General features: G+C 39.4%; 1 protein-coding gene across 1 annotated transcript; it reads left to right on the top strand.

The window, feature by feature from the left end:
• The first annotated feature begins 282 nt into the window (after positions 1-282).
• Positions 283-25600, top strand: ACTR10 (actin related protein 10). Its single transcript, XM_081104441.1, has 13 exons — positions 283-510; positions 3456-3528; positions 6480-6562; positions 7458-7566; positions 10063-10170; positions 12541-12608; positions 13273-13352; positions 18259-18294; positions 19619-19698; positions 19779-19852; positions 21490-21571; positions 22636-22837; positions 25187-25600. Exons 1-13 carry the CDS (start codon positions 434-436, stop codon positions 25366-25368), a joined length of 1254 nt encoding a protein of 417 aa, XP_080960567.1. The 5' UTR covers positions 283-433; the 3' UTR covers positions 25369-25600.
• The last annotated feature ends 1015 nt before the right edge of the window (positions 25601-26615 follow it).

Raw genomic sequence — 26615 nt, 5'->3', positions numbered from 1 at the left:
TTTTTGAGGTTTTGCCTTCTCTTTCCGCATTTTTGAGCTTCTGGGCTACGGCATGGAGATCAGAGACCTCGCCAGGGACTGGCAAAGGAAGCCTCCACCCGCGGGGCCCCTGCAGGGCGTGCCCGGCGGGAAGGACCCCGGGTGGCCCCGCCCCTCGGGGCGGCCGGCGCGCCTGATCGCCTGGGCTCCCCTCGTCCCCGCGCCCCCCGAACCCAGACCAGCGGCGGAACGCGCATTTCTTCCTCCTTAGTCCCACGAACCGGGCCGCCTGCGAGGTGTGGATCCCACGCGAGTGAGGCACAGCCCGGGACAGCCCGGGGCCGGCGCGCCGCGGCCACGCGAGGCCCCCGCCGTCACCGCCGCCCTGGCCCCGCCCCCTCGGAGCCAAAGAGCCTAGGCCCGCGGGTCCGCGTCTGCCTGCCCACCGGCAGCCATGCCGCTGTACGAGGGCCTGGGGAGCGGCGGGGAGAAGACGGCGGTCGTGATCGACCTGGGAGAAGCCTTTACCAAGTGAGTGGTCGCGGCGCCGGCTGCGGTCGTCTGGGGAGAAGGGCGGGTGGCCGACTCCCAGGCCCGGCTCGGCCCTCATTGCCGGCTCACGTCCCCACTCCCCCCAGTGATGGCCACTGCGATTCCACCGTGGGCGGTGCGAATACCGAGGGTCCGGGGGCGGCCGGGTTCTGACTCCCAGGGAGGCCGCGGAGGCTTGGGGAGAACTGCCTTCGCCGATGCGCGGGGTGGTCGGGTAGTTACCCCAAATCGAACAGACCCTTTGGGGTGACCCCTGCGGGGATGACAGCGGGGAGCTAGACCCGCTTCCCCTGGGCTTCTCAGCTCAGGACTCTGGCAACCGAGTCGGCAGCCCGATGACCATCTCCATCCTTAACCACCGAAGGAGCGTCTGTGGGTGCTGGAGATCCCAGTGTGTCCATGGCGGGGCCATTGCTCCCCACCTTTTTGACTGGACACGTCAAAGAGGTGGAATCCTACAGATGAGACTCTCGAGATTGCACCCCTCCCCCAAATAAATCCTCTTAGATGAGCAAAAATAACATGTTTTAATAGGCAACTTGTAAACACTACTAGAGTAATGTTTCTCAACCTTTTGGATGGCATAGATCCATCCCTCTGACGACCGAACAAAAGCCACATATACACACCTTAATGCACTTGCACCTGGTTTCAGGGATTGGTGCGTATCAAAGTGGGCCTTGGACTCCAGGTTGAGGGCCCTTGTACTGGGCTCCAGACAGAGGAGAGTGACAACCAGAATTGCATCTTGTATATATTTTAAACGGAAACATTTGAAAATCTTCATGTACATAAAATCTTAATGGCTAACATGTAGTAGGTATTTAATAACTTTATTGAATAAACTAGAGGCCCGGTGCACAAAACTCGTGCATAGAGGTCAGGGGGGGATCCCCTCAGCCCAGCCTGCACCCTCTCCAATCCAGGACCCCTCAGGGGATGTCCGAAAACCGGCAGTTGGACATCCCTCTCAAGGGGGACCACTGGCTCCTAACTACTCACCTTCCTGCCTGCCTGGTCACCCCTAACTGCCTCCCCCGCCGGCCTGGTCGTCTCTTACTGCCCCCTCTGCCCACCTCTGCCGGCCTGGTCGCCCCACGCAGCCTGGTCAGTCGTCTGTTTGGTTGTTTCGGTTGCGATGGTCGCTTAGGCTTTTATATATAGAGAGGATCAAAGAGCCTATTTAGAAATTGAACCTCAGGTGCACCAGAATTGAATTAAATAGTCCTTGGATTAACTAGTCCATTCTCTTACTATCTGATGCAATATTTTCCCTTGTTTACATTTTTAAATTTACTCTTAAAGGTTTATTTCTAGCATAATAAATATCTTGAGGCTGACACCCAAATATAAATATGTTAAGGAAATGAGAAGCAGAAAGATGCAATACAGGAATATGACTATTGACAAAGACACCAGTGATAAGATGAATCTATAAAGTAAAAGAAAAATTGAAGCTGACTGATGAGTTGCATCCTGGGAAATTTGAGGAGCACTGGTGCAAGTAAACATGGAGTTGTGGTTAGTAGAAGGTGGAAAGAGCTATTTGGAGATAAATAGAAGGAGAGCAGTACTGCAGACAAGCAGGACAAGAAGAGATAACCCTCAGAATAAACTTAAATGGTGATCATTTTTTAGCAACACTTTAAGCAAAGATGTGTTTCACTAACATGAAATAGAAATGGAAATACCTAGCCCTAGCAGGTTTGGCTCAGTGGATAGAGCGCTGGCCTGCGGACTGAAGGGTCCCAGGTTCGATTCCGGTCAAGGGCATGTACCTTGGTTGCAGGCACCTCCCCAGTGGGGTGTGTGCAGGAGGCAGCTGATCGATGTTTCTCTCTCATCGATGTTTCTAACTCTCTATCCCTCTCCCTTCCTCTCTGTGAAAAATCAATAAAATATATTAAAAGGAAAAAAAGAAATGGAAATACCTAAATACTCAAGAAAGGGGAATAGTTTTTTAAAAGGATGAAATACTAAATACTATGCACTATTTAAAATGATAGCAATGAAGCCCTAACCGGTTTGGCTCAGTGGATAGAGCGTCGGCCTGTGGACTGAAAGGTCCCAGGTTCGATTCCGGTCAAGGGCATGTACCTTGGTTTTGGGCACATACCCAGTAGGGGGTGTGCAGGAGGCAGCTGATCGATGTTTCTAACTCTCTATCCCTCTTCCTTCCTCTCTGTAAAAAATCAATCAAATATATTTTTTAAAAAGTTTAAAAAATGAAATGATAGCAATGAAAACTAAATATGAAAAACTTATTATAAGTTTATTATTATGAGTGTATGATGTATGAATAGTGTGATTCTAACTATGTCAAATATTCATAGTTTAAAAATAGACCAAAAGAGGCCACATGGCTCAGAGGTTGAGTGTTGACCTATGAACCAGGAGGTTACAGTTCCATTCCTGGTCAGGGTACATGCCTGGGTTGGTGGCTCCATCCCTAGTGTAGGGTGTGCAGGAGGCAGCCCATCAATGATTCTCTCTCATCATTGATGTTTCACTCTCTCTTTCTCTTTCTTTCTCTCTCTCTCTCTCTCTCTCTCTCTCTCTCTCTCTCTCTCTCTCCCTTCCTCTCTGAAATCAATGAAAATATGTATTTTTTAAAAATAGACCAAAAGAAAACATGTCAGTATAGAATCTAGTAATATTAGAATGATGCACTAATAAGTAAGTCATATGAATGAAGTCACATAATACAGTACAGATCCAGGGTTGCTAATTTGAAACAGTTTTTCACTTTTAATGTGCAATTATAAATAGATGGGATTAACTTTTTTTTTTTGTCCCTTTGAATGTATCAGTGATGTTCCCAGGTGTTTGTGTTTTTTAAACAAATACAGAAAAACTTGTTTCTGTGATAAATATATAGAAAGACTGTTATAAGTTGAGTATTTCAATATTCTGTTTATTTTCAGATGTGGATTTGCTGGAGAAACCAGTCCAAGATGCATAATTCCTAGTGTGATAAAAAAAGCTGGCATGCCTAAGGTATTTTCTTAAACAAATTAGAAATAAACACTGTGATGTAAAATGTTTTTAAATGTGACTTCAAATAAGATTGATTAACACAGTGCTGATTACATACCTTATTACTGTTTTCCAAGAAAAAATTTTAAACTCTTTATTTAGTTTATCCATTCCATAAAGTTCACCTGTTTAAGTGTACAATTCACTGATTTTATTAGTAAGTTCTATAATCATCACCATAGTCCAGTTTTAAAACTTCTTTGTTATCCCAATAAGATTCCTAATGCCTATTTAGAATTTATACCCATTCCCACCGACAGCCAACCACTCAGTCTTTTTGTCTCTAAAGATTTGCCTTTTCTGTATATTTTATATAGATGGAATTATATATCAAGAGAAAGTTTTTAATCTTAGTAAAATAATTTTCTGAGCTTTATAATGTACCTTTATTCTTACTCTGTTCAAAATATAAGATGGGTCTTCAGTCCTTTATTTGTAAATTCCAAGATCCAAAGAACTGTGAAAAACATTTTTTTAAAAGACAGTTGTTTTTTGCCAAAGCTAATTTGGCAAATTAGGAATTGTACAACAGTAGAAAGAATAATTTTCCTTGCCATAAATTCACCTTTTAAAATCCAATATAGATATTTCTGCCATAACTTAATATTTGTGTTCCTGAAAAACCTCACTTTGATCACAAACAAAAACAGGCTTATGAAAAAACAGGTTTGGGGTAGACCATATAAAACTCATGTAATTGTAATCAGAACACTATCAAAAACCAGTAATTGGTCCCTCAGTTTGGCTTGCAACTGAATGTGGCTAGAGGGTGTCTTGGGGATATTAAAATTAAAAAGAAATGATGGATTGAAAATGTTGGTCAGTAAGTACTGAGACAATACAGATGAAACTGAGCTCTGAGCCAGCCAGTGGGGCTATTGTTAAGGTGGGACCAAGAGTAAATGCAGCCCAAGAAAGAGTAGTGAAAGGGTCCTAGCCGGTTTGGCTCTATGGATATAGCATCGGCCTGGGTTCTATTCCGCTCAAAGGCACATGCCCAGCTTGCAGCTTGATCCCCAATAGGGGGTGTGCAGGAAGCAGCCAATCAATGATTCTCTCATCACTGATGTTTCTATCCCTCTCTCTCCTTTCCCTTCCTCTCTGAAAAGGGTCCACTCACAAGAGGGCCCCTAATACATAGACCAGGGGTGGGCAACCCCTGGCACGCGTGCCAAACATGGCACGCCAGTAACTTTTGCTGGCACACAAAACCCTCTCGTATAATCTTCCATTTACAGTTTTTTTCTTAATATCGACTTTTTTATTTTCAGATAAATTCAGTGTAGGTGCATCTTAGATAAATAAATAATTTTACATAACAAGTTATCTTAAAGACCATAGACATGGCTGACTTTGAAATGCAGTTGATTGAATTTCAGAGTAGCTCAATTTGGAAGCAGAAATTTATTGACCTTATAGTTGAGTTGGAAAACATTGAAAAAAAGCGATTAATGACAGGAGTACCAGAGAGAAGTGTCGAAAACGAACTATTGAGGACTTGGAATGCCATTCCAGAAATTTTTTTCAGTTTAAAAAACTTTGCAACAGCGTTACTCTCCATGTTTTCATCCACATACGCTTGTGAATCTTTGTTCTCAGTGATGAATTTTGTTAAGTCTCGTAATAGGAGTAGCCTGACGCATGAAAGTAGTAGCTCGTGCATATCTCTGAAGGTCACGAAATATAAACCTGATGTAAAATCTCTGTCATCAGTGATGCAGCAGCAAAAGTCCCACTGATAATATCAAACGGAGTCATAAAGTTTTCTGTCGGACTATCAGTGTACATGTATACATTAAAAAATAAATGTATTTTTCATCATCATATACTGTGTTTTTGTCGCTCGAATGAATTTTATTATTTCTTCAAGGTTTTTCACATACATACACCTTAAGAGATATCATGTAGGCATAACATGTTCTCAAAAAATTAGGGTTGGCACGCAGAAGAATTTTGAGTCAGAGATTTTGCTGGTTTTGGTACGCACTCACAAAAAGGTTGCCCACCCCTGACATAGACTCATATAAACTTTTAAAACGTAGGTCTGAAAGAGTACCTACCTATGTGGCCACCAAGTTAATAACTTGCTTTTTCTTTCTTTCTTTTTTTTCTTTATTGACTAAGGTATTACATATGTGTCCTTATCCCCTCATTGCCCACCCCCAGCCCCACCCCCGCTCATGCCCTCACCCACCCTGGTGTCTGTGTCCATTGGTTAGGCTTACATGCATGCATACAAGTTCTTTGGTTGATCTCTCCCCCTTATCCCCAACCTCTCCTACCTACCCTCTGAGGATTGATGGTCTGATCAATGCTTCTCTGTCTCTGGATCTGTGTTCATTCATCAGTTTATGTTGTTCATTATATTCCACAAATGAGAGATCATGTGGTATTTATCTTTCTCGGACTGACTTATTTTGCTTAGCATAATGCTCTCCAGTTCCATCCATGCTGTTGCAAATGGTAGGAGTTCCTTGTTACACCAGCATAGTATTTCATTGTGTAGATGTATCACAGTTTTTTAATCCACTCATCTGCTAATGGGCACTTAGACTGTTTCCAAATTTTAGCTATTGTAAATTGTGCTATCACTTGCTTTTTTCTTGATGAAGGTAATAACTCTGTTATCATATATTCAGTTCCTCTTGCCTAATAGGAACTCATACAAATTTCACATTAATACAGACAGTATTCCCTTATTTAACAATCAACTATGAGCATGTCTGCTTTTATAAAAGCACTTGTAGCAGAAGAGACTAGCACATCAGTTTGTATTTGGTATTGGGATGCATCATTAAGATCAATAACATATGAAATGTATGGATTCAGAAAATACATTGGTAAGATAAATGAGCATGTTTTAATTTGAAAATATTTATTATAAATTAACAAGTTATTTTAATTTTTTATAGCCTATCAAAGTTGTTCAGTATAATATCAATACAGAAGAATTATATTCCTATCTAAAGGAATTTATCCACATACTGTATTTCAGGTAGGATGCAATGCTATTTGTTTTTTTTTGTTTTGTGTTTTTTTTTAATGCTATTTGTTTTTCCCCCCAGCTTTTGTTATTAGATTTTCCTAATGCCAGTCATAGTGATATTTAGTTGTATTATATCTGAAGAAGAAAAAAATTTACTCCATTGCCATTTTTACTTGCTTATTTTCAACCTTTTCCAAATATATTTGAAACTAGAAAACAGTTAAGCATAAGGAAATGTTGAAAATAAATAAAATGTCCATTAATAAAAGTGGTTGGGAACTTAAATTATTGTATACCCTTATAATGAAACAGACTTCAGAAAAGAGTTCTGTGTCTGTATGTACTGATACAAAAAGGTGCCTTAGATATATTGGTAATTGAAAACAGCATGTTGCAGAACAACAACTATGGAATGAATATTTCTGTTAAAATATATGCATGCAGTATATTATATTACATATTAAGGAAAATATACAAAATGGTAAAAACAGTGTACAAAATGGGTAATAGAAGTGTTAGGGTATTTATATTTTTCAAGTAATAAACTTACATCATAATTGGCGTTTTGTGAGCATATATTTTTTTCTTAATTTTGTAACCTAAAGAAAGAAAATGGCTTTTTAATGGCCCAAGTTATTCAAAGTAGGTTGTTATTTTTGTCTTTTGAGATAAGTTAATAGATGTGAAGTTTCTGACACAGTGCATGAATTGTAGCAAGAGGTCAGTAATGTTATCTTTCCTGGGTAATAAAATGCAGATGTCTTTTTGTTATATAGCATTTTAAACTAATGTAGTATAGTTTCTCTATTCTTAACAAATTGCATTATGTACCAAAATAAATACAAACTATTATTTACTTTTTAAAATTTTTTTTAATTAAAAACCCAAAACTATTACTTTTCAGACATTTGTTGGTGAATCCCAGAGATCGCCGAGTCGTGGTTATTGAATCAGTACTATGCCCTTCCCACTTCAGAGAGACACTCACTCGCGTTCTCTTCAAGTATTTTGAGGTACCTGTTTTATATGTTGTTTTTGGTAGGCACTTAAAGCTTAAACTAAAGGTCCTCATTTATTTCCTTCATTGTATATACTACCCAGTGCATTTGAGGAACCAGATGACAGAGTATTAAGCAAAGCCTCCTGAAATTTTCTTTCTTTGTATAGTTATTTCATGCATAGTTAGCATTTCATCCACTAATTAGATAAATGAAGATTTCTTCTTATTGATTTATTGATGTTTCTGTTATTTATTTTATTGTTAATCCTCATCTGATATTTTTTCCATTGGTTTTTAGAGAGATTGGGGGGTGGGGAGGGGGAGAGGCGAGAAAAACATCTGTGTGAGAGAGACACATCAGTCGTTTGCCTCTGCACTCACCCTGCCTGAGCTGAGTTTGAACCTGCAACCCAGATATGTACCCTTGATGGGAATCGAACCCAAGACCCTTTGGTGCAAGGGCTGAAGCTCTAACCATTGAGCCATTTTGGTCAGGGCTATTTATTTATTTTAATATAGTTTTTTCTGTTTGGGAACTTTCTAATTTTTTTTCCAGAATTGAAAGGTATATTGTTTACTGTGGAGTTTATGATGTGTTTCTTCCAGGTCTTTCTCCTTTCTATTGTTCAGTTATGCTGAGTACTCTGAAGTTTTCAGTTCTTTTATTTTAGGCTTTTAATTCCTATTAAATGGAATTCTCAAGTAATGTTTCCCTTAAACTAGGTAGGCAGTGCCAGGAATGACTCCTACGTGTTGATATTAGTGATATTTCTTATAACTTTCATTTCATAGGAGTTAGGATTATTTTAAAGACCAAATTACGATTTCACATTATTAAGTTTCATATTCTAAGAAAAGATCATACAGATAATCTTTATTAATAAAATTTTTAAAAATCTCTACCTTAGGAATTTAGGATTTTTCAGCAAGGGAAACTAGAAGATTGTATAAAATGTGTTCAGCATAGAAATTCTGTGCATAGTCTTGTGCACTGAAAGGTCACTGATTCAATTGCTGGTCAGGGCACGTACCCAAGATGCAGGTTCCAGTCTTGCTCGGGCTCCATGTTAGTTGGGAGACAACCAACTGATGTTTTTCTCTCTCTCCCTCTCCCTTCTCTCCTCTCTCTCAAAAGTAAATAAAATAAAAAAGAAAGGAAGAAAGCCCGGCGTGTGTGGCTCAGTTGGTTGGGTGTCATCCCAGCACTGTGAGGTCACTGGTTTGAATCCCCATCAGGGCACATGACTGGGATTCAGGCTCCATCCTCAGTGGGAGGTGTGCAGGAGGCAGCCAATCGATGTTTCTCTCTCATCAATGTTTCTATCTCTCCTTTCCTCTCTCTGAAATCGATAAAATCATTTTTTTAAAAAGAAATTAATCATATATATGTATTTTTTCATACATTCTACTGAGCTCAAAATATATAAAAAATCATAATGTCTTTATGAGATAGGGCAATTAATATTTCTAAGTTATTTATGTATTAAGACAGAGAAACAGGTTACATTCCTCTTATCCTTAGATTTAGGAGTTTGGTTTTCAGTAGAGAGAACACAGACAAAAACAAGAAATCATGGCAGCTTTTATCTGAATAAAACAGATGATTCTCTGTGTTTATACTTACAGTTTTAGTTGTGTTTGTGTATCCTTATATCATATATAACTAGAATACCTGCTATTGCAATTTAAATAAGAGGAATATAGCCATTATTTTATTTGTCACTTGGTTATGATGGACTTTCATGTTTTGATTGAATATTTAATATTTGAAGTGCCACCAGAACTGGCAGATTTTCACTGAAAAATGTTACACAGAACTAAGGATTTTTATAGTTCTTCCATTTAATTTTAACTGCTATGTTATAATGGTTTTAAAATATAGTTCATATTACAAACTTTGTGGATTGCCTTTGTGGATAAAGACAATCAAGAATTCTTTTTCTGTATTTTCGTTTTGATGGTAAAAACATCTTTTTATTTTTAAATTTAGCATTTTCCCCTGAATTTATGTTTCTAGATCTCTTCTTTTATCTCTCAGTTTCCCCTCTAAGAGAGAGAAAAAGAATTTAAAGAATTTCTTTTTCATATATTTTTATTGATTTCAGAGAGGAAAAGAGAGGGAGAGAGAGATAGAAACATCAGTGATGAGAGAGAATCATTGATCTGCTGCCTCCTGCACGCCCCCTACTGTGGATCAAGCCCGCAACCCAGGCATGTGCCCTTGACTGGAATCAAACCTGGGACCCTTCAGTCCGCAGGCCATCACTCTATCCACTGAGCCAAATGGGCTAGGGCTTAAAGAATGTTTTTATTTATTACACTGTATTTCGATTATGTGTAAATTCAAATAAATCACCAAAGCAGTTCTTAATTTAGTGCCATAAAATTGTTGACTAGATATCATAATATAAATAAATATAACGTTCCCTTGAGGGTTTTTTTTTAATATATTTGAAATGTAAAGCAAACACTTTCAACTACTGACACTCATTCTGCTTTTGTTTTCTAGGTTCCGTCTGTCTTGCTTGCTCCAAGCCATCTAATGGCTCTTCTGACACTTGGGATAAACTCTGCTATGGTCCTGGATTGTGGATATAGAGAAAGCCTGGTGTTACCTGTATCTTTTTTTGTCAACAAGCTAATTTTGCAAATTTTTACTCTACTTTAAAATAATTGGGCTAATTAAAAATGGTTTTTATTACGTCAGACTATTTTGGGTTACCATGTACAGATATAAATTATCATGTGGAAAAAATTCACAAGATTGTGAGACCTGAATTTACTTTTTGTAGAAATTATTATTATGACTTGGTCCCAGTATATACTCCAGGGATTAGACCTCATAAATATTATGTTCAGTTCTTAGGAGGAACATCAGCTAATTGGACATATTAGAGAAGTTAACTAGGATAGTCAAGTTTTAAGAAAAGATCATACAGAGAGTAATTGGAGAAACTTGAAATGCGAAAGTTAAATCAAGAAAAATGAAAACTTAATGGTGATATGAAATCTGCCCTCCAATAGCTGTAGGGCTCACTGTGGATATTGAATACATTTTTCTCTTTTATCTCCAGAGACTCTCATGGCAGCAGTATGGCACAGGGTTTATGGGTTTGGGTTTTGGAATCAAATATGTGTAAATCTCAGCTATGCTTCTTACTAGTTGTATGATACTGCTCAAGTAGCTTAATCTCTTTGGGCCTCAGTTTCCTTTTCCATAAAATGGGAATTATAATAATTCCAGCGACAGAGGCATTGTGTGACTTGAGGGAGGTAATGTATGTAAAGTATTTTGCAAAGGACCTGGCACATAGTAACTTGCTCAGTAAGTGCCATAGTTTTTTGTGTTTTTTTTTTTAAATATGTTTTATTGATTTTTTTATAGAGAGGAAGGGAGAGGGACAGAGAGTCAGAAACATAGATGAGAGAGAAACATCGATCAGCTGCCTCTTGCACACTCCCCACCGGGGATGTGCCCACAACCAAGGCACATGCCCCCGACCAGAATCGAACCTGGGACCCCCCAGTCTGCAGGCCGACGCTCCATCCACTGAGCCAAACCGGTCAGGGCAGTGCCATAGTTTTATGTCATTCACAACATCAGGAAACACTCTCTAGTAATTCAAGCTGTCCCAGAATGGAACTCCTGACTATAAACTGGTAAATTCCTTTTCATTAGAAGCATTTAAGCAGAGTATATGTATCTCAGAAATATTACAATGGATATTGTTACATTGAAAAGGAGGTTGAAATATGTTTATTTATTAGGAGAAATACTTAGGGAAAAGGAATCAAGAATCATTGACTCCTAAGGAACTAAATTAGGCAATAGCTTTTTAAATATAAAGCGTTTTATGTGTTAAGTCTCATAACAGCCCTGTAACTTAAATATTATTCTCATTATGTAAATGAGAAGATTAGAAGTTTGGATAGGTTGTTAACTCAGGGTCATACAAGCATATAGCCAAAATATATACCCATGTTTGTTGCCAAAGCCAATGCTTTTACCAATATACTTTTTTCCTTTTTATAAATATTATACTGACAGAACATCAGCAAAAACAATATATAAAATAAGGTAGCAAACCCACAGTACAATATTCTGCACTATTGTCTCAGTACTGTTTAATAGAAATACAATGTGAGACATAATATAATTTAAAATTTTTCTAAGCTGCATTTATAAAGTACAAATGAAAGAGACTAATCAATATAAAAATAGCCATAACCGGTTTGGCTCAGTGGATAGAGCGTCGGTCTGTGGATTGAAGGGTCCCAGGTTCGATTCTGGTCAAGGGCATGTACCTTGGTTGCGGGCACATCCCCAGTAGGAGGTGTGAAGGAGGCAGCTGATCAATTCTCATCGATGTTTCTAACTCTCTATCCCTCTTCCTTCCTCTCTGTAAAAAATCAATCAAATATATTTAAAAAATAAAATTAAAATAATGAGATATTGTACTAGGGGCTTTTTTGTATTAAATCTAAATTTGGAAGTTTGGTGTGGAGTTTAGTCTTACTTTTCATCTGAATTTAGACTAGCCACATTTCAAGTGCTGAATTAGCCACATGTGGCCAGTGTCTACTTTATTGGACACCCCAGCATTAACTAATGAATTCTGTGTGTGTGTGTTTAACCTTTTTCTTTGGGGAAGAATATGAAAAAAGAGTACGATTTTTCTGTAACTTTAAAAAATAAGAAATAAGCTGCCTGTGTGGCCCAGTGGGTGAGCGTTGATTCCTGGTCAGGGCACATGCCCAAGTTACGAGCTCGATCCCCAGTGTGGGGCATGCAGGAGGCAGTCTATCAGTGATTCTTTCTCATCGATGTTTCTCTCTCCCTCTCCCTTCCTCTCTGAAATCAATAAAAATTAAAAATTTAAATAAGTAAGAATTTGCTGATTTCAAACAATACTGCAGAAGGTGAGGAAAATATCAAGGAAACCACATTTTGTCTCCTAAAATAGTAATGTCCTTGACTACCCTATAGATATATGAAGGAATCCCAGTACTAAATTGCTGGGGAGCACTCCCCCTAGGAGGAAAAGCCCTGCACAGGTAAGTGTCTTGGAATCTAGCACATTTTCTTTACCTGTGTCACAAAAACAGATGCTAATTTTTTGACAGTGTTTAGTAGAGGACTTATAATATGGACATTTAATGTTACTCATTTCATTCTCTGTTAGTCTTTAGTATATTTTTCTTTTAAAAATAAAACCGCTTTTCTTAAAGCATCATAATACATTATATAGTAAACATCCATTATAATAAAGACCTAATATGCTAAGTGTCCTGTTGTCCAGTCGGCCATTCAACCAATCAAAGTGTAGTATGCTAATGATATGCTAAAACTGCTTAACCGCTCACTATGATGTGCACTGACCACCAGGGGACAGACACTCCGACTGGTAGGTTAGCTTGCTGCTGGTGTCCGGCTGGTCAGGACTGAGCTAGATACGCTGGTTATGCCCAGGAGCCCTCCCATAGTCCCTCCCCAGCTGGCCAACCTCCCGTGTCCCTCCCAGGCCCTGATCGTGCACCAGTGGGGTCCCGCAGCCTGGCCTGCGCCCTCTGGCAATCCAGTGCCCCTCAGGGGATGTTGGAGAGCCGGTTTTGGCCTGATCCCACAGGCCGGGCCGAGGGACCCCACTGGTGCAGTATTAAATAAGAAAAGGATATCAGTTGCAGTATTTTAGTTCCAGTAACTTTTTTTTACTTTCAGGGAGTTGGAAACTCAACTATTGGAGCAATGTACTGTTGACACAGGTGCTGCTAAAGAACAGAGCCTTCCCTCTGTGATGGGTAAAGTCATTTTAAACTATTTAAGTGTGGTTTACATTATTCGCTTTTCATTTTTCAATTCATGGGTTTTGTTTGTTTTTATTAATTTCAGAGAGAAAAGAAGAGGGAAAGAGAGAGATAGAAACATCAATGATGAGAATCATTGATCGGATGCTTCCTGCACCCCCCTTCCCCCCGCTCCCCCTAACCACTGGGGACTGAGCCCACAACCAGGGCATGTGCCCTGACCAGGAATTGAACCATGACCTTCTGGTTCATAGGTCAGTGCTCAACCACTGAACCACACTGGCGGGGCACAACTCGTGTTTTTTTAACTCCAAATTTTTTTTTTTTTAATATATTTTTATTGATTTTTCACAGAGAGGAAAGGAGAAGGATAGAGAGTTAGAAACATCGATGAGAGAGAAACATCGATCAGCTGCCTCCTGCACACCTCCTACTGGGGATGTGCCCGCAACCAAGGTACATGCTCTTGGCCGGAATCGAACCTGGGACCTTTCAGTCTGCAGGCCGACTCTCTATCCACTGAGCCAAACCGGTTAGGGCTTAACTCCAAACTTTTGACATTTTTAATTATCATGTACTCTTGATGTTACTTCTTCCTTTGACTTTCAGGAATGCTGTTGATTCTCAAACGTATCCCTGGACCTGACCCTTCTAAACTTCATTTCATATTTCCAACTGGTCATTAGATGTAAACTAGGCATGTCTCTAGGCACCTCAAACTTAAGACTTAAGTGAACATGTTATCTCCTTCTCTAACTCCATTTCAGTGAATCATTCTTAGATAAGGATAACATATTTATGTCGTTCTTTTTAGAAAACTGGGAGTTATCAGGTCCTTTGTCCTCCCTTAGAAGTCTCTTTTAAATTCCATCTTTTTTAAAAATCATCCACACCACTGAACATCTGAAAATAAGGACATTGTAAACTAGGCCCTCATTATTACAGTTGCGATTACACTGCTCTTTTGCTTGGGAACTTTTGTTGGTTCCCACTGGCTAAAATCCAAATTATCCATTTTTTAAAAATATATTTTATTGATTTTTTACAGAGAGGAAAGGAGAGGGATAGAGAGTTAGAAACATCGATGAGAGAGAAACATCGATCAGCTGCCTCCTGCATACCCGCCACTGAAGATGTGCCCGCAACCAAGGTACATGCCCTTGACCGGAATCAAACCTGGGACCCTTTAGTCTGCAGGCCGACACTCTATCCACTGAGCCAAACCGGTTAGAGCCCAAATTATCCATTTGATATACATGTTTCTTCACAATCTGACTTTATTCTGCCTCTTAGCCTTAAATGCTAAACTCAGCCCTTTGCATTTATTTCAACTATAGTAAATTTCATATGGTCTTCTAGGGATCATAGCACTACAACCCTGTGCCTTCCTTTATTCTATTGCTTTACCTGGAATGCTTTTCTTAGTTGGGGTTTTGATTCTTCTGCATGACTAATCTGGAATGTCATTTAATTTTGAAGCCTTCCCTGTTTTTCCTAAAGCAGAATAAATTGCTCCCCTATCTGTTAAGCCTTCAACAGTAATGACTGTAGCACATGTAACATATTTTCCTCTTAGCTTACCAGTTTCCCTCAGTAGACTTTGAGGATCCCTGTCTTATTTATTTTTCAATAGAATCTAATATAGTGCCTGAACATTGAGTAAATGTTGGAAAACCCTGGCCAGGTGGCTCATTTGGTTGAAGTGTCATCTCATACACCAAAAGGTTGCAGGTTCGATTCCTGATCAGGACACATACCTATGGTACAGTTTGATCCCTGGTTGGGGCACATATGGGAGGCAAAAATAAATTCTATACAAAATATTATGCTTTTTTATTCTCCCAAATATAAGTTAAAAATTCTGAGTTCACATCCTGGCGAAGTTGGTTAGAATTCACCCTATACACTGAAAGGTCGAGGGTTCAATTCCGGTCAGGTGATTGCCCAATCCTGTGCGGGAGGCAGGCAAACTGAGCAACCGAGGTTTGAGGTTTCTCTCTCTTTTTCTCTCCCTCTCTCTCCCTCAGGTGAGGATTAAAAAAAAAGAAATTCTGAGTTTAGAAGATTTTGTATTTTGGTTAGAAAATTTTGTTGCTGAGTCTGATTTGGAAAACAAGATTTTTAGCAGCAAAATCACATATCCAAACATCCATCTTCCAAGGCTTTCTGTTTAGATTTCTTTGATTAAGTACTGTCTCACTCATTTTTTATTTTATTTTATTTTTTTAAATATATATTTTACTGACTTTTTACAGAGAGGAAGGGCGAGGATAGAGAGTTAGAAACAACGATGAGAGAGAAACATCGATCAGCTGCCTCCTGCACACTCCCCACTGGGGATGTGCTCGCAACCAAGGTACATGCCCTTGACCGGAATCGAACCTGGGACCCTTGAGTCCGCAGTCCAACACTCTATCCGCTGAGCCAAACCAGTTAGGGCTCTCACTCACTTTTTAAAATGTTGCCTTTACCTTGAAGGAAAAAAGTAGCAGTCTGCATGTGATCCTTTTTCTAAAATATACTAGAGGCCCGGTGCACAAAAATTTGTGCACTTGGGGGGGGAAGAGGGGGTCGCTCAGCCCGGCCTGTGCCCTCTCGAAGTCTGGGTCCCCTCGGGAGATAACGCCCTGCTGGCTTAGTCCTGCTCCCGGGTGGCAGAGGGCAGGCCCAATCCCTAGGTGCAGCCCCTGGTCGGGCTCAGAGCAGGGCCGATTGGGGAGTTGGGGTGCCGCCCCCTGTCATGCACAGAGCAGGGAGGATCGGGAGGTTGCGATGCCACCCTCAGTCACGCTCAGGGTACGGCCGATTGGGGGGTTGGGGCACCTCCCCCTGTCACACTCAAGGTAGGGTCGATGGGGAGGTTGCGGCGCCACCCCCTGTCACGCACAGAGCAGGGCCAATCAGGGGGTTGGGGCGCTGCCCCCTGTCACGCACAGAGCAGAGCCCATCAGGGGGTGGGGGAGCTCCCCCCTGTCACGCACAGAGCAGGGCCCATCACGGGGTTGGGGAGCTACCCCCTGTCACGCACAGAGCAGGGCCCATCAGGGGGTGGGGGAGCTCCACCCTGTCACTTACAGAGTAGGGCCGATAGGGGAGTTGGGGCACCGCCCCCTGTCACACACAGAGCAGGGCAGATCAGGGGGTTGGGGCGCCGCCCTCTATCACCCACAGAGCAGGCCCGATCAGGGGGTTGGGGCTCCGCCACTCTCACACTCAGGGCAGGGCCGATGGGGAGGTTATGGCTCTACCTCATCACACACAGAGCAGGGCCCGTGGGGTGGGGGGCGGGATTGGGGCGCCACACCCTGTCACACACAGAGCCGCAGGGCAATCAGGGTGTTGGGGAGCTCCCCCCTATCAGGCACAGAGCAGGGCTGATCAGGTGGTTGGGGCGCCTTGCCCTGTCACGAACAGAACAGGGCGGATAGGGAGGTGTGGCCCCGCCCCCTGTCACACACAGAGCCGCAAGGCAATCGGGGTTTGGGCGCTGCCCCCTGTCACGCTGATCCTGGTGCCGGGAGGCCTCTCGGCTCCGCTAATCCCGGTGCTGGGCTTTTACTATATAGGATAGAGGCCTGGTGCACGGGTGGGGGCCGGCTGGTTTGCCCTGAAGGGTGTCCTGGATCAGGGTGGGGGTCCCCACTGGGGTGCCTGGCCAGCCTGGATGAGGGGATGATGGCTGTTTGCAGCTGGTCACACACCCTTCAGGGTGGGGGTCCCCACTGGGGTGCCTGGCCAGTCTGGGTGAGGGGCTGAGGGCTGTTTTCAGGCTGGTGGGTGACGGAAGCTCCCAACTGCTCCTTTTTTTCTTTTTTTTTTTTATTCTGGGCCAGCTTTAGCTCTGGCTCCAGTTCTGAGGCCTCTGCTGCTGAATGCAGGTATCTGGTTTTTTTGGGTTCTATAATCGAAACAATGTATAACTCCAACTCTGAGATCCCGGCTCGCTGAAAGCAGGTTTCTGGGTTTTTGTTTAGCTTCTATATTTGTTACAATGTTTCAAACTGCAAGCTCAGAGGCTGGCAAGGCAGGCGGGGAACGTTGGAGTCCTCCGTCACTGAAGCAAGCAAGCCTCATGTTAGCTTCCAGGTGCCTGGCTGCCGGCCGCCATCTTGGCTGGCAGTTAATTTGCATATCACCCTGATTAGCCAATGGGAAGGGTAGCGGTTGTACGCTAATTACCATGTTTCTCTTTTATTAGGATATTAGGTTAGCATGTTACTGACAATCATGTGTTATAGCAAAGATAAGTAAACTTGAAATTTCACTCTTTGTAAAATAAAAATAACTCATATTTAAGCCCTGTATTTCTTCTAAGTGCCACAAGATAACCAACAAATCTCTTATGGTAGAAAAGATTTTCTTTTCTTTGTATGGTAGAAAGGTAATTTCTGTCTTATGCCAGTTATTTCACTACGTTTTTAAGGGATCTTATTTTTGTCAAATTTATGAGTAGTGACAGGCAGTAGTGCTTTGTGCACACCTGGCTTTCACTTCTGTGCTTTGGCTTGGCTTTGAATGATGAAATTTCTTCCCTAAAAGCAAATTTAATTATTCTATTTGTTGTTGTTTTTTTAATTATAGTAGTGCCTGCCTGGTGTGGCTTAATGGTTGGGCGTTGACCTGTGAACCAGGAGGTCAGGGTTTGATTCCTGGTCAGGGCACATGCCTGAGTTGCAAGCTCGATCCCCAGTAGGGGGCATGCAGGAGGAAGCCAATCTATGATTCTCTCTCATTATTGATGTTTCTATCTCTCCTCCCTTCTTCTCTGAAATCAACCAAAAATATATATATTTTTTAATTATAGTACTTAAAATTTTGCTGAAATGGAAATGTGAATGCAATATAAGAGACTGTTTTTGCTTATAAGATTGTATAGTTTTAAATAAAATTTCTGTTTTAGGTTCAATTCCAGAAGGTGTCTTAGAGGACATTAAAGGTAAACTAAGTTCCTATTTTTGTCCCTTTGATTCTTTAGTATTGGTTTGGATGGCATGTGTTTTAAAATATTTACACAGATACAAAATGTACTAAATTCATTATGTAATTCCCAAAAATATTTCATATATAGGCTATGGAATAATGTAATTTTTTTATTTTTCTCCAGATTTATGTAAGCTTTGGGAATTTTTTATGATATGTTTATTGAAGAAACTTTTCAATTACAGATATAATATACAGGGTTACTAGAAAATTAGTACTTTCCAAAGTACGAACTTATAGTTAAATTGCTTAAGAAAGCCACTGGTTTTATGTCGTGTAGGTTTTTTTTCTTAAAAAAAAGAGAAGTCAATAAAAATATTTCTAAAAAATAAGATAAATAAATAAAAATAAAGAAGAGCACCTTTCCCTGCCAACTATATGTGATCTTGCAGGCTGGCATTTGCCTTACTTAGAAAGTTCACAGGACTTGAATAAAATATAACATATATAAGTAACTTAAGCACCTAGCTTATTGTCTAACATATTAAAATTGTGGATTCTTAAATATATTTTGAATTAGTGAACGAAAATGATTTTATATATGTAAATATATATTTAACTATGTTTTGTAAATAATTAACCAAATCATTAGATTTCTTGCACTCAACATCAGTTTTGTTTCTACTAAAAAAATGTTTTATACCTTACCTGTTTCTGAGAATAACTTAAATAGCTTATTATAAAAGATACTTTGCAGTAGAAATAATATTTAAAAGAAGAAATTTTAAAGTATAAAAACAAAAATGGTTCTATAGTGGAAGGAAAGTGATAGTATTGGGTTGTGGCAAAAGGGAGAAAATAATCATGCCAAAAAACTGAAAACTATGGAGTGTTATTATAACTAGGAGCAAAATTTGGCTTTGTGTTCTAACCAACCAAGATTTAAAAAAAAGAATCAGCTAGATAATTACATAAGATTAGATATAGAGGTATGGATCATCTTGTTCAAAGAAACATTCTATTCAGTTACACATTTTCATGATGCTAAAATTTATTTTTATTATGGTAATCTTTATATAAGGAATAGTTTCCTCAAAGGTGTTTTTTTTTTTAAATGTGGTTTTATGTTAGATGAACACAACATGTCTTATGACTCCTTGATGAACAGCAAGGTTTTTTATTTGTGAGTAAATTGTTATAAGCTAGCTAAAGACAGGTATAGTTTATAAAAGTTGAATGAGTGGATAATTAGTATGTCTACTTGAAGGGGATTTTTTTTTTTAACAGAGACATAGATTGACTCAATCACAAACCATAACTAACTCTCCTTTTCTTTCCAGTGCGCACTTGCTTTGTAAGTGATCTGAAACGTGGACTAAAAATCCAAGCAGCAAAATTTAATATCGATGGGAATACTGAGGTAAGTTCATAATAAATGTATATTCTTTTTTCAGAAGCTTATTTGTATTTGTTTATATATTTACATTACTTATATTTCAGCGTCCCTCACCACCCCCAAATGTTGACTACCCATTAGATGGAGAGAAGATTTTACATGTCCTTGGATCAATCAGGTTAGACCTTAATTTTTATGAGCAAAATAATGAACTAAAATAAATTGTTGGCCTTTCAAAGAATTTGCTTCAACAAGACAGAAGCTTGTCTCTCATTTAACAGAAGTTCAGATGTAGATAGCCCAGGGATGGTATGACAGCTCCCATCAGGGACCCAAACATTTTTTCTCTATTATCTTTGGGGTGTAGCCTTTTTCCTTGGGGCAGTGATGGCGAACCTATGACACGCGTGTCAGAGGTGACACGCGAACTCATTTTTTGGGTTGATTTTTCTTTGTTTAATGGCATTTAAATACATAAAATAAATATCAAAAATATAAATCTTTGTTTTACTATGGTTGCAAATATCAAAAAATTTCTATATGTGACATGGCACCAGAGTTAAGTTAGGGTTTTTCAAAATGCGTATACGCCGAGCTCAAAAGGTTCACCATCACTGCCTTGGGGTCTAGTATAGTTGCTGGAGTTATAGCTAATACATCTATGTTTCAAGCAAGCTGTTCTAGGAAGGGAAAGAAAAAGGAACCATCCTCTTTTTTTATGGAGACTTTCTAGAAGTTCCATATACCCCTTCTGCCTCCATTTTATTGTCTGGTACTTAGGTACATCTAGCAGCAAGAAGGGCTGATAGAGTGTTTCTACTTGGGGCATTATATCCACTATAAAAATGGAGTCCTATCTTTTTTAAATTTTCAAATAATTGTAGATTCACAGGAAGCTGCTAAGGTAATATAGAGAAGTCCCATATGTTCTTCACCCAATTTCTCTCAATACTTATATCTTACATAACTATAATACAGTATCAAAACCAGTAAATTGGCAGTGGTGTAATGTATATGAATAGTTCTGTGTAATTCTAACACAGGTAGATTTAATCACCACCACCACAGTCAAGATATAGAACTATTCTGATGCCACAGAGATCTTCCTTGTACTGCTCAAAGTAGGGTTCTTTTAATTTGGGGGGTGGCGGGGGCCAGAAAAAAATGAAAAGTGGATATTTTATTAGGCAACTAGCAGTGTTGGCTATGTATTATTTTACAAACAAATGCTTTGGGGGAGGAGGATTTTGTTTGTTTTTATTTTTTATTTTGTTTGTTTATTTTTGTAATCTTCACCTGAGGATATTTTTCCATTGATTTTTATAGAGACTTGGAGAGAGAAACCTCCCCTGGCTGGAATCAAACCCTGGACCCTTTAGTCCACGGGCTGCCGCTCTATCCACTGAGCCAAACCAGCTAGGGCAGATTTTGTTGTTTTTAGACCTCTTGTATTACTGATCTGCTTGTTGAGTCTTACTAACTTTTATAGAATTCTATTCCTTTTCTGTTATTAAGTTTAAGGAGGTATAGCTGGACAAAATAGATGTAAATCTATACATAATAATAATTATAGACAATACTTAGGGAGTGCCTTCTATGTGCCAGGCACTGTTGTATTAACTCATTGAATCATCACCTCAACACCTGTGAGGCAGGTACTATTATTCGCATTTATAAATGCAAACATGTTGTATTTTAGTAATTATTCTACATTAACAAGATATTGGTACTTTAAAATGTGTCAGTACAACTAATGGTATATTCTGTATCATATTATGTGATGCCAACAAAGCACTCTGTTTTTAATCTCATTAGGGATTCGGTTGTGGAAATTCTTTTTGAACAAGATAATGAAGAGAAATCCGTTGCCACTTTAATATTGGATTCCCTTATGCAGGTATTTTTATTTAGTAAAACGTTTAAATTTATGACTATAGCCCTTTAGAGAAAATTTTAAAATTTACATTCTTTAATTTTAGCCATCAGTTACATTATTTTATTTTTAGTGTTGTTTTGTTGTTTGTTTGTTAGTTTTTTTGTTAATCCTCACCCGAGGACATTTTTTTCATTGATTTTTAGGAAGAGTGCAAGAGAGAGGGAAAGACAGTGAGAAACATTGATGTGAGAGAAACACATCCATTGGTTGCCTCTTGCATGAGCCCTGACCAGGGCCCAGGCCAGGGAGGAGCCTGCAACCTAGGTACGTGCCCTTGACTGGAATCGAACCCAGGACCTTTTAGTCCATAGGCTGATGCTCTATCCACTGAGCCAAACTGGCTAGGACTGGTTATGTATTTTAGCTCTTATGTTAAATGTAATAATTATTTAGTTTTACTTTGGCACTATGATATAGTACCTGAAATATTTCAAACTTAGGGATAGTAAGTATTATGGACATATCATTCATTTGTCCATAGTAGCAATATCAGATTTTTATTTTGTAGCTAGTATGGTTTATAGTTTCTTCAAATGCAGGTTTGGGTAATATTGAATTTTAAATCTCAGTGTATATATGATAATTTTTCTCTTTTGTTTAATGATTGTGGAATCATAGAACTTTATGTGAAGTACATCACATTGGAAGATATTGTCTACCTCTAGAGCTCCACTCAATAACTTTTATGAAAAATATAACATCAGTGAAGGATTTTAACATTTTTCTAATTCTTAGAGAGCACTAATATGGAAACAGTTTTTCCAAAAATGTTATCTTCCCACTCGACAGTTGGCTCTGGGTATAATATTGTGAAGTTCTCTATGAGTATGTGGCAATATTAGGGTGGTTATATTTGCAGCATTTAAAACTCCCTTGTCAAAGAAACCTTTCTGTGGCCCTTTTGTAATACAAATAATTATCTATTTAATGTGTAATAGTTAAGCTATATATTTTCTTAAATTTAGCTAAGCATTATTTATACAGTTAATGATAAATCCTTTTTTTTTCTTTCTCTTTGATAACAGTGCCCGATAGACACCAGGAAGCAATTAGCAGAGAACTTGGTAATCATAGGTGGCACATCTATGTTGCCAGGATTTCTCCATAGATTGCTTGCAGAAATAAGGTATTTGGTAGAAAAACCAAAGTATAAGAAAACACTTGGCACCAAGACATTCCGTATTCATACTCCACCTGCAAAAGCTAATTGTGTGGCCTGGTTGGGAGGTAAGAATTTAGTTTTTAAAATATAATGATTATATACTAATTGGTTCCTGAGTAGTATAACTAATGGAGATACAGAATAGATGGTTCAGTGTCCAAAATTGCTCACTTAATAAACTAATAGAACTATTAAAGAATTTTTATGAATATTCATTTTTCCTTAAATTGTTCATTTTCAGAATTATACACCTATTTCTCTTGGCATTTGCATTTTAATTTTTTAAAATATTTTTTAAACATTTTTATTGATTTCAGAGAGGAAGAGAGAAGGAGAGAGAGATAGAAACACCAATGATAAGAGAGAATCATTGATCGGCTGCCTCCTGCACACCTCACACTGGGGACTGAGCCTGCAACCCCGGCATGTGCCCTGACTGAGAATCCAACCGTGACCTCCTGGCTGATAGATCAACTGATGCTCAGCCACTGAGCCACACCGACCAGGCTGCACTTTGATTTTTTAAAATAAACTTCTTTGTCCAATTAGAGTCATCCCTCATAATAGTGGGGGCTGTGGATTTATTCCAGTGATGCTACTACCATTTCTTTCTTTCTTTTCTTTTTTGTAAATCCTCACCCGAGGATATTTTCCCATAGATTTTTAGGGAGAATGGAAGAGAGAGGAAAAGACAGAAACATCTATGTGAGAGAAACACATCAATTGGTTACCTCCTGCACAAGCCCTGACCAGGGCCTGGGCAGGAGAGGAGCCTGCAACCAAGGTTCATGCCTTTGATCGGAATGGAACCCAGGACCCTTTGATCTGCAATCCGACGCTCTATCCACTGAGCCAAACTGGCGAGGGGCCTACTACCGTTTCTTAAAACATGTTTTATTCCTTAGAGAAAGCTAATCTGTGAGCCATGTGAAAATTGATTCTTTAGGCATAACAGTGGACACAGACAGTAGTGTGGTGAAGGCTGAGCGGTAGTTGTGGAGTGGGGGAGTCAGTGGGGGGAGAAAGGGGGACATCTATAATACCTTCAACAATAAGGATGGGTTAAAAAATTGATTATTTTATAATTATACTTTCTTTTGTGACTGAGTTCATTGAATGTTTTAGAAAATGATAGTTTCTAAATAAAGAAGTTGAAATAAAGAAATAGCCTAACAAAGAGACTACTTTAAAGAGAAAAACAATCATGAATGTGTATTTTTGTATACATTCTGATTTGTGTTTAATGATGCAGTTTTAGCTAATAGGAATCAGGATCTTTCTGAGAGAAAAACAAAGTATTGACTTTTTAAATGTATCTCTAGTAGTTTCATCAAAATGTAATTTTGATCTAGGACAAATGGATTTAGTTACTAAATTATATCTTAAAGACTGCCTTGGGGTGTATTTATAAGGTCTTCAGCATAGACTCTTCTTTTTTCTTTTAATATATTTTATTGATTTTTTTACAGAGGGGAAGGGAGAGGGATAGAGAGTTAGAAACATCAATGAGAGAGAAACATCGATCAGCGGCCTCCTGCACACTCCCTACTGGGGATGTGCCCGCAACCAAGGTACATGCCCTTGACCAGAATCGAACCTGGGACCCTTGAGTCCGCAGGCTGATGCTCTATCCACTGAGCCAAACCGGTTAGGGCTAGACTCTTTGGGTATGATGATGCTTTTTGGGTTTTGCAGTGCCATTTTATTTATTAACATATAATCTTAGAGTTGTGGCAAAGAAAAACTAAGGGTATTTATTGTATTTACGGAGTTGAAAATACTTTCCATCTCTCTCTGCCTCACTTGCTTTTAGACACAGTAATGCTTGTTACATTTTCACTGTAATCTGTTATAGGCCATAACACAGTAGTTATGGCTTAACTTATTATTTGAAATATTAGAGGCCTGGTGCACAAAATTTGTGTGCACTTTGGGGGGCGGTCCCAGCCTGGCCTGTGCCGCTCACAGTGTGGGAGCCCCGCGATTGATTGCCCCAAAGAGGTAGGCCCCACCCACCCATTCAGGGCTCCTTGATGGATTGCCCCAAAGAGGTAGGCCAGAGCTGTGGGACCCCCGGCATCGCCACGGGCCCGCCTCGGGCCCGCCTCAGCGCCATGCACGCAGCGTCAAGTCCCCACCCACCCATGCGCACCTTGCCACGCATGCAGCCCCACCCACCTGCGCATGCCCGCTGTGCACGCAGCCTCCTGGTGATGGATTGTTACCGTGTGACGACTACATAGGCTTTTATTAGTATAGATAGAATATAGAACAACTTAACTGGAATTAATTTGAATTGCATGTTGGATTTTACCTTTCTGTCTTGTAATATAATGAAGTGGGTGTGTGTGTGTACATAAAATTTTCAAGTAAAAGTTTTCATCTTAGTTATAAAAATATTTTTTATCATCCAGGAGCTATTTTTGGAGCACTGCAAGACATACTGGGGAGCCGTTCTGTCTCAAAGGAATATTACAATCAGACAGGCCGTATTCCTGATTGGTGTTCTCTTAATAACCCACCTTTGGAAATGATGTTTGATGTCGGGAAAACTCAACCACCTCTGATGAAAAGAGCATTTTCCACTGAGAAATAAAAGTTTGAATAAATTCAACTTTGTTTTATTTCATCTATCAGACCAATTATAAGCAAATTGTACAAAGTATGCAAGACGCTGTTAGAGACGACTTTTGTGGAAGTGAAAGCATTTCTGTAATTTTCACATTATTTAATACTTTCGACTTTTGTTTTTCTTGTGTAGTGGTAGAATGGTAGCTGATGCTTATGAAATACATTGTATTTATATCAATAAAATATAGTAAAGCAGTCTTGTTTTGGAAGTTTGTTACATAGTACACTTTTTGTTCATTTTTTGTGGGTATACATATATATTTTATTGATTTCAGAGAGGAAGGGAGAGGGAGAGATAGATAGAAACATTAATGATGAGAGAGAGAATCATTGATCACCTATTGGGGATTGAGCCCCCAACCCTGGACATGTGCCCTGACCAGGAATTGAACCATGACCACCACCTGGTTCATAGCTGGATGCTCAACCACTGAGCCACACCAGCCAGGCACATAGTACATTTTTTAAAAAAGAATAGCCCTAGCTGGTTTTGCTCAGTGGATAGAGCGTCGGCCTGTGGACTGAAGGGTCCTGGGTTCAGTTCCATGGGCTCGATCCCCCATAAGGGGGTGTGCAAGAGGCAGTTGATCATCATTGATGTTTCTATCTCTTTCCCTCTACCTTCCTCTCTGAAATCAATAAAGAAATACATATTTTTTAAAAATAAACTATATTAAAGGTTATAAAAATGAAAAAAAAGAATAATAACATTTCCGCCACGATTCACATAATCTGTCCTAGGCATTGGAGATCCCAATAATTTCATTATTTTTAGCAATTATTTCATTTAAAAAATAATATTACCATAACCAATTATTTCAGATATTAACATAGGTCTATTTCTTAAAATCCTTGTTTTGATATTTATGTGCCCATGTTAAAATAATGTGTTTTTCCAGAAATATATTTGATACTTTGGATTGAGAATGTTTGAGAGCATAGGTAAGCATTTGTTAAAGTATGGAAATGTTCACTTCCTAACTTTACAATTTCTTTTATCAACCATTCTACATTTCTAAGAAAAAAAATAATTTATTTTAGGCATTTTTTAAAATATACATTTTATTCAGAGAGGAAGGGAGAGAGAGAAACATCAATGATGAGAATCATTGATCAACTGCCCTCTTCAGGCCCCTACTGAGGATCAAGCCCACAACCCAGGCATGTGCCCTAGACCAGAATTGAACCTGGGACCCTTCAGTCCGCAGGCCA

This window comes from Myotis nattereri, assembly GCF_964212035.1.
Source record: "Myotis nattereri genome assembly, chromosome: 1".
In the NCBI taxonomy this organism is placed as follows: domain Eukaryota; kingdom Metazoa; phylum Chordata; class Mammalia; order Chiroptera; family Vespertilionidae; genus Myotis; species Myotis nattereri.
Note: the sequence above shows the minus strand (reverse complement) of the source record. Positions and strands in the feature narration are given on the sequence as shown.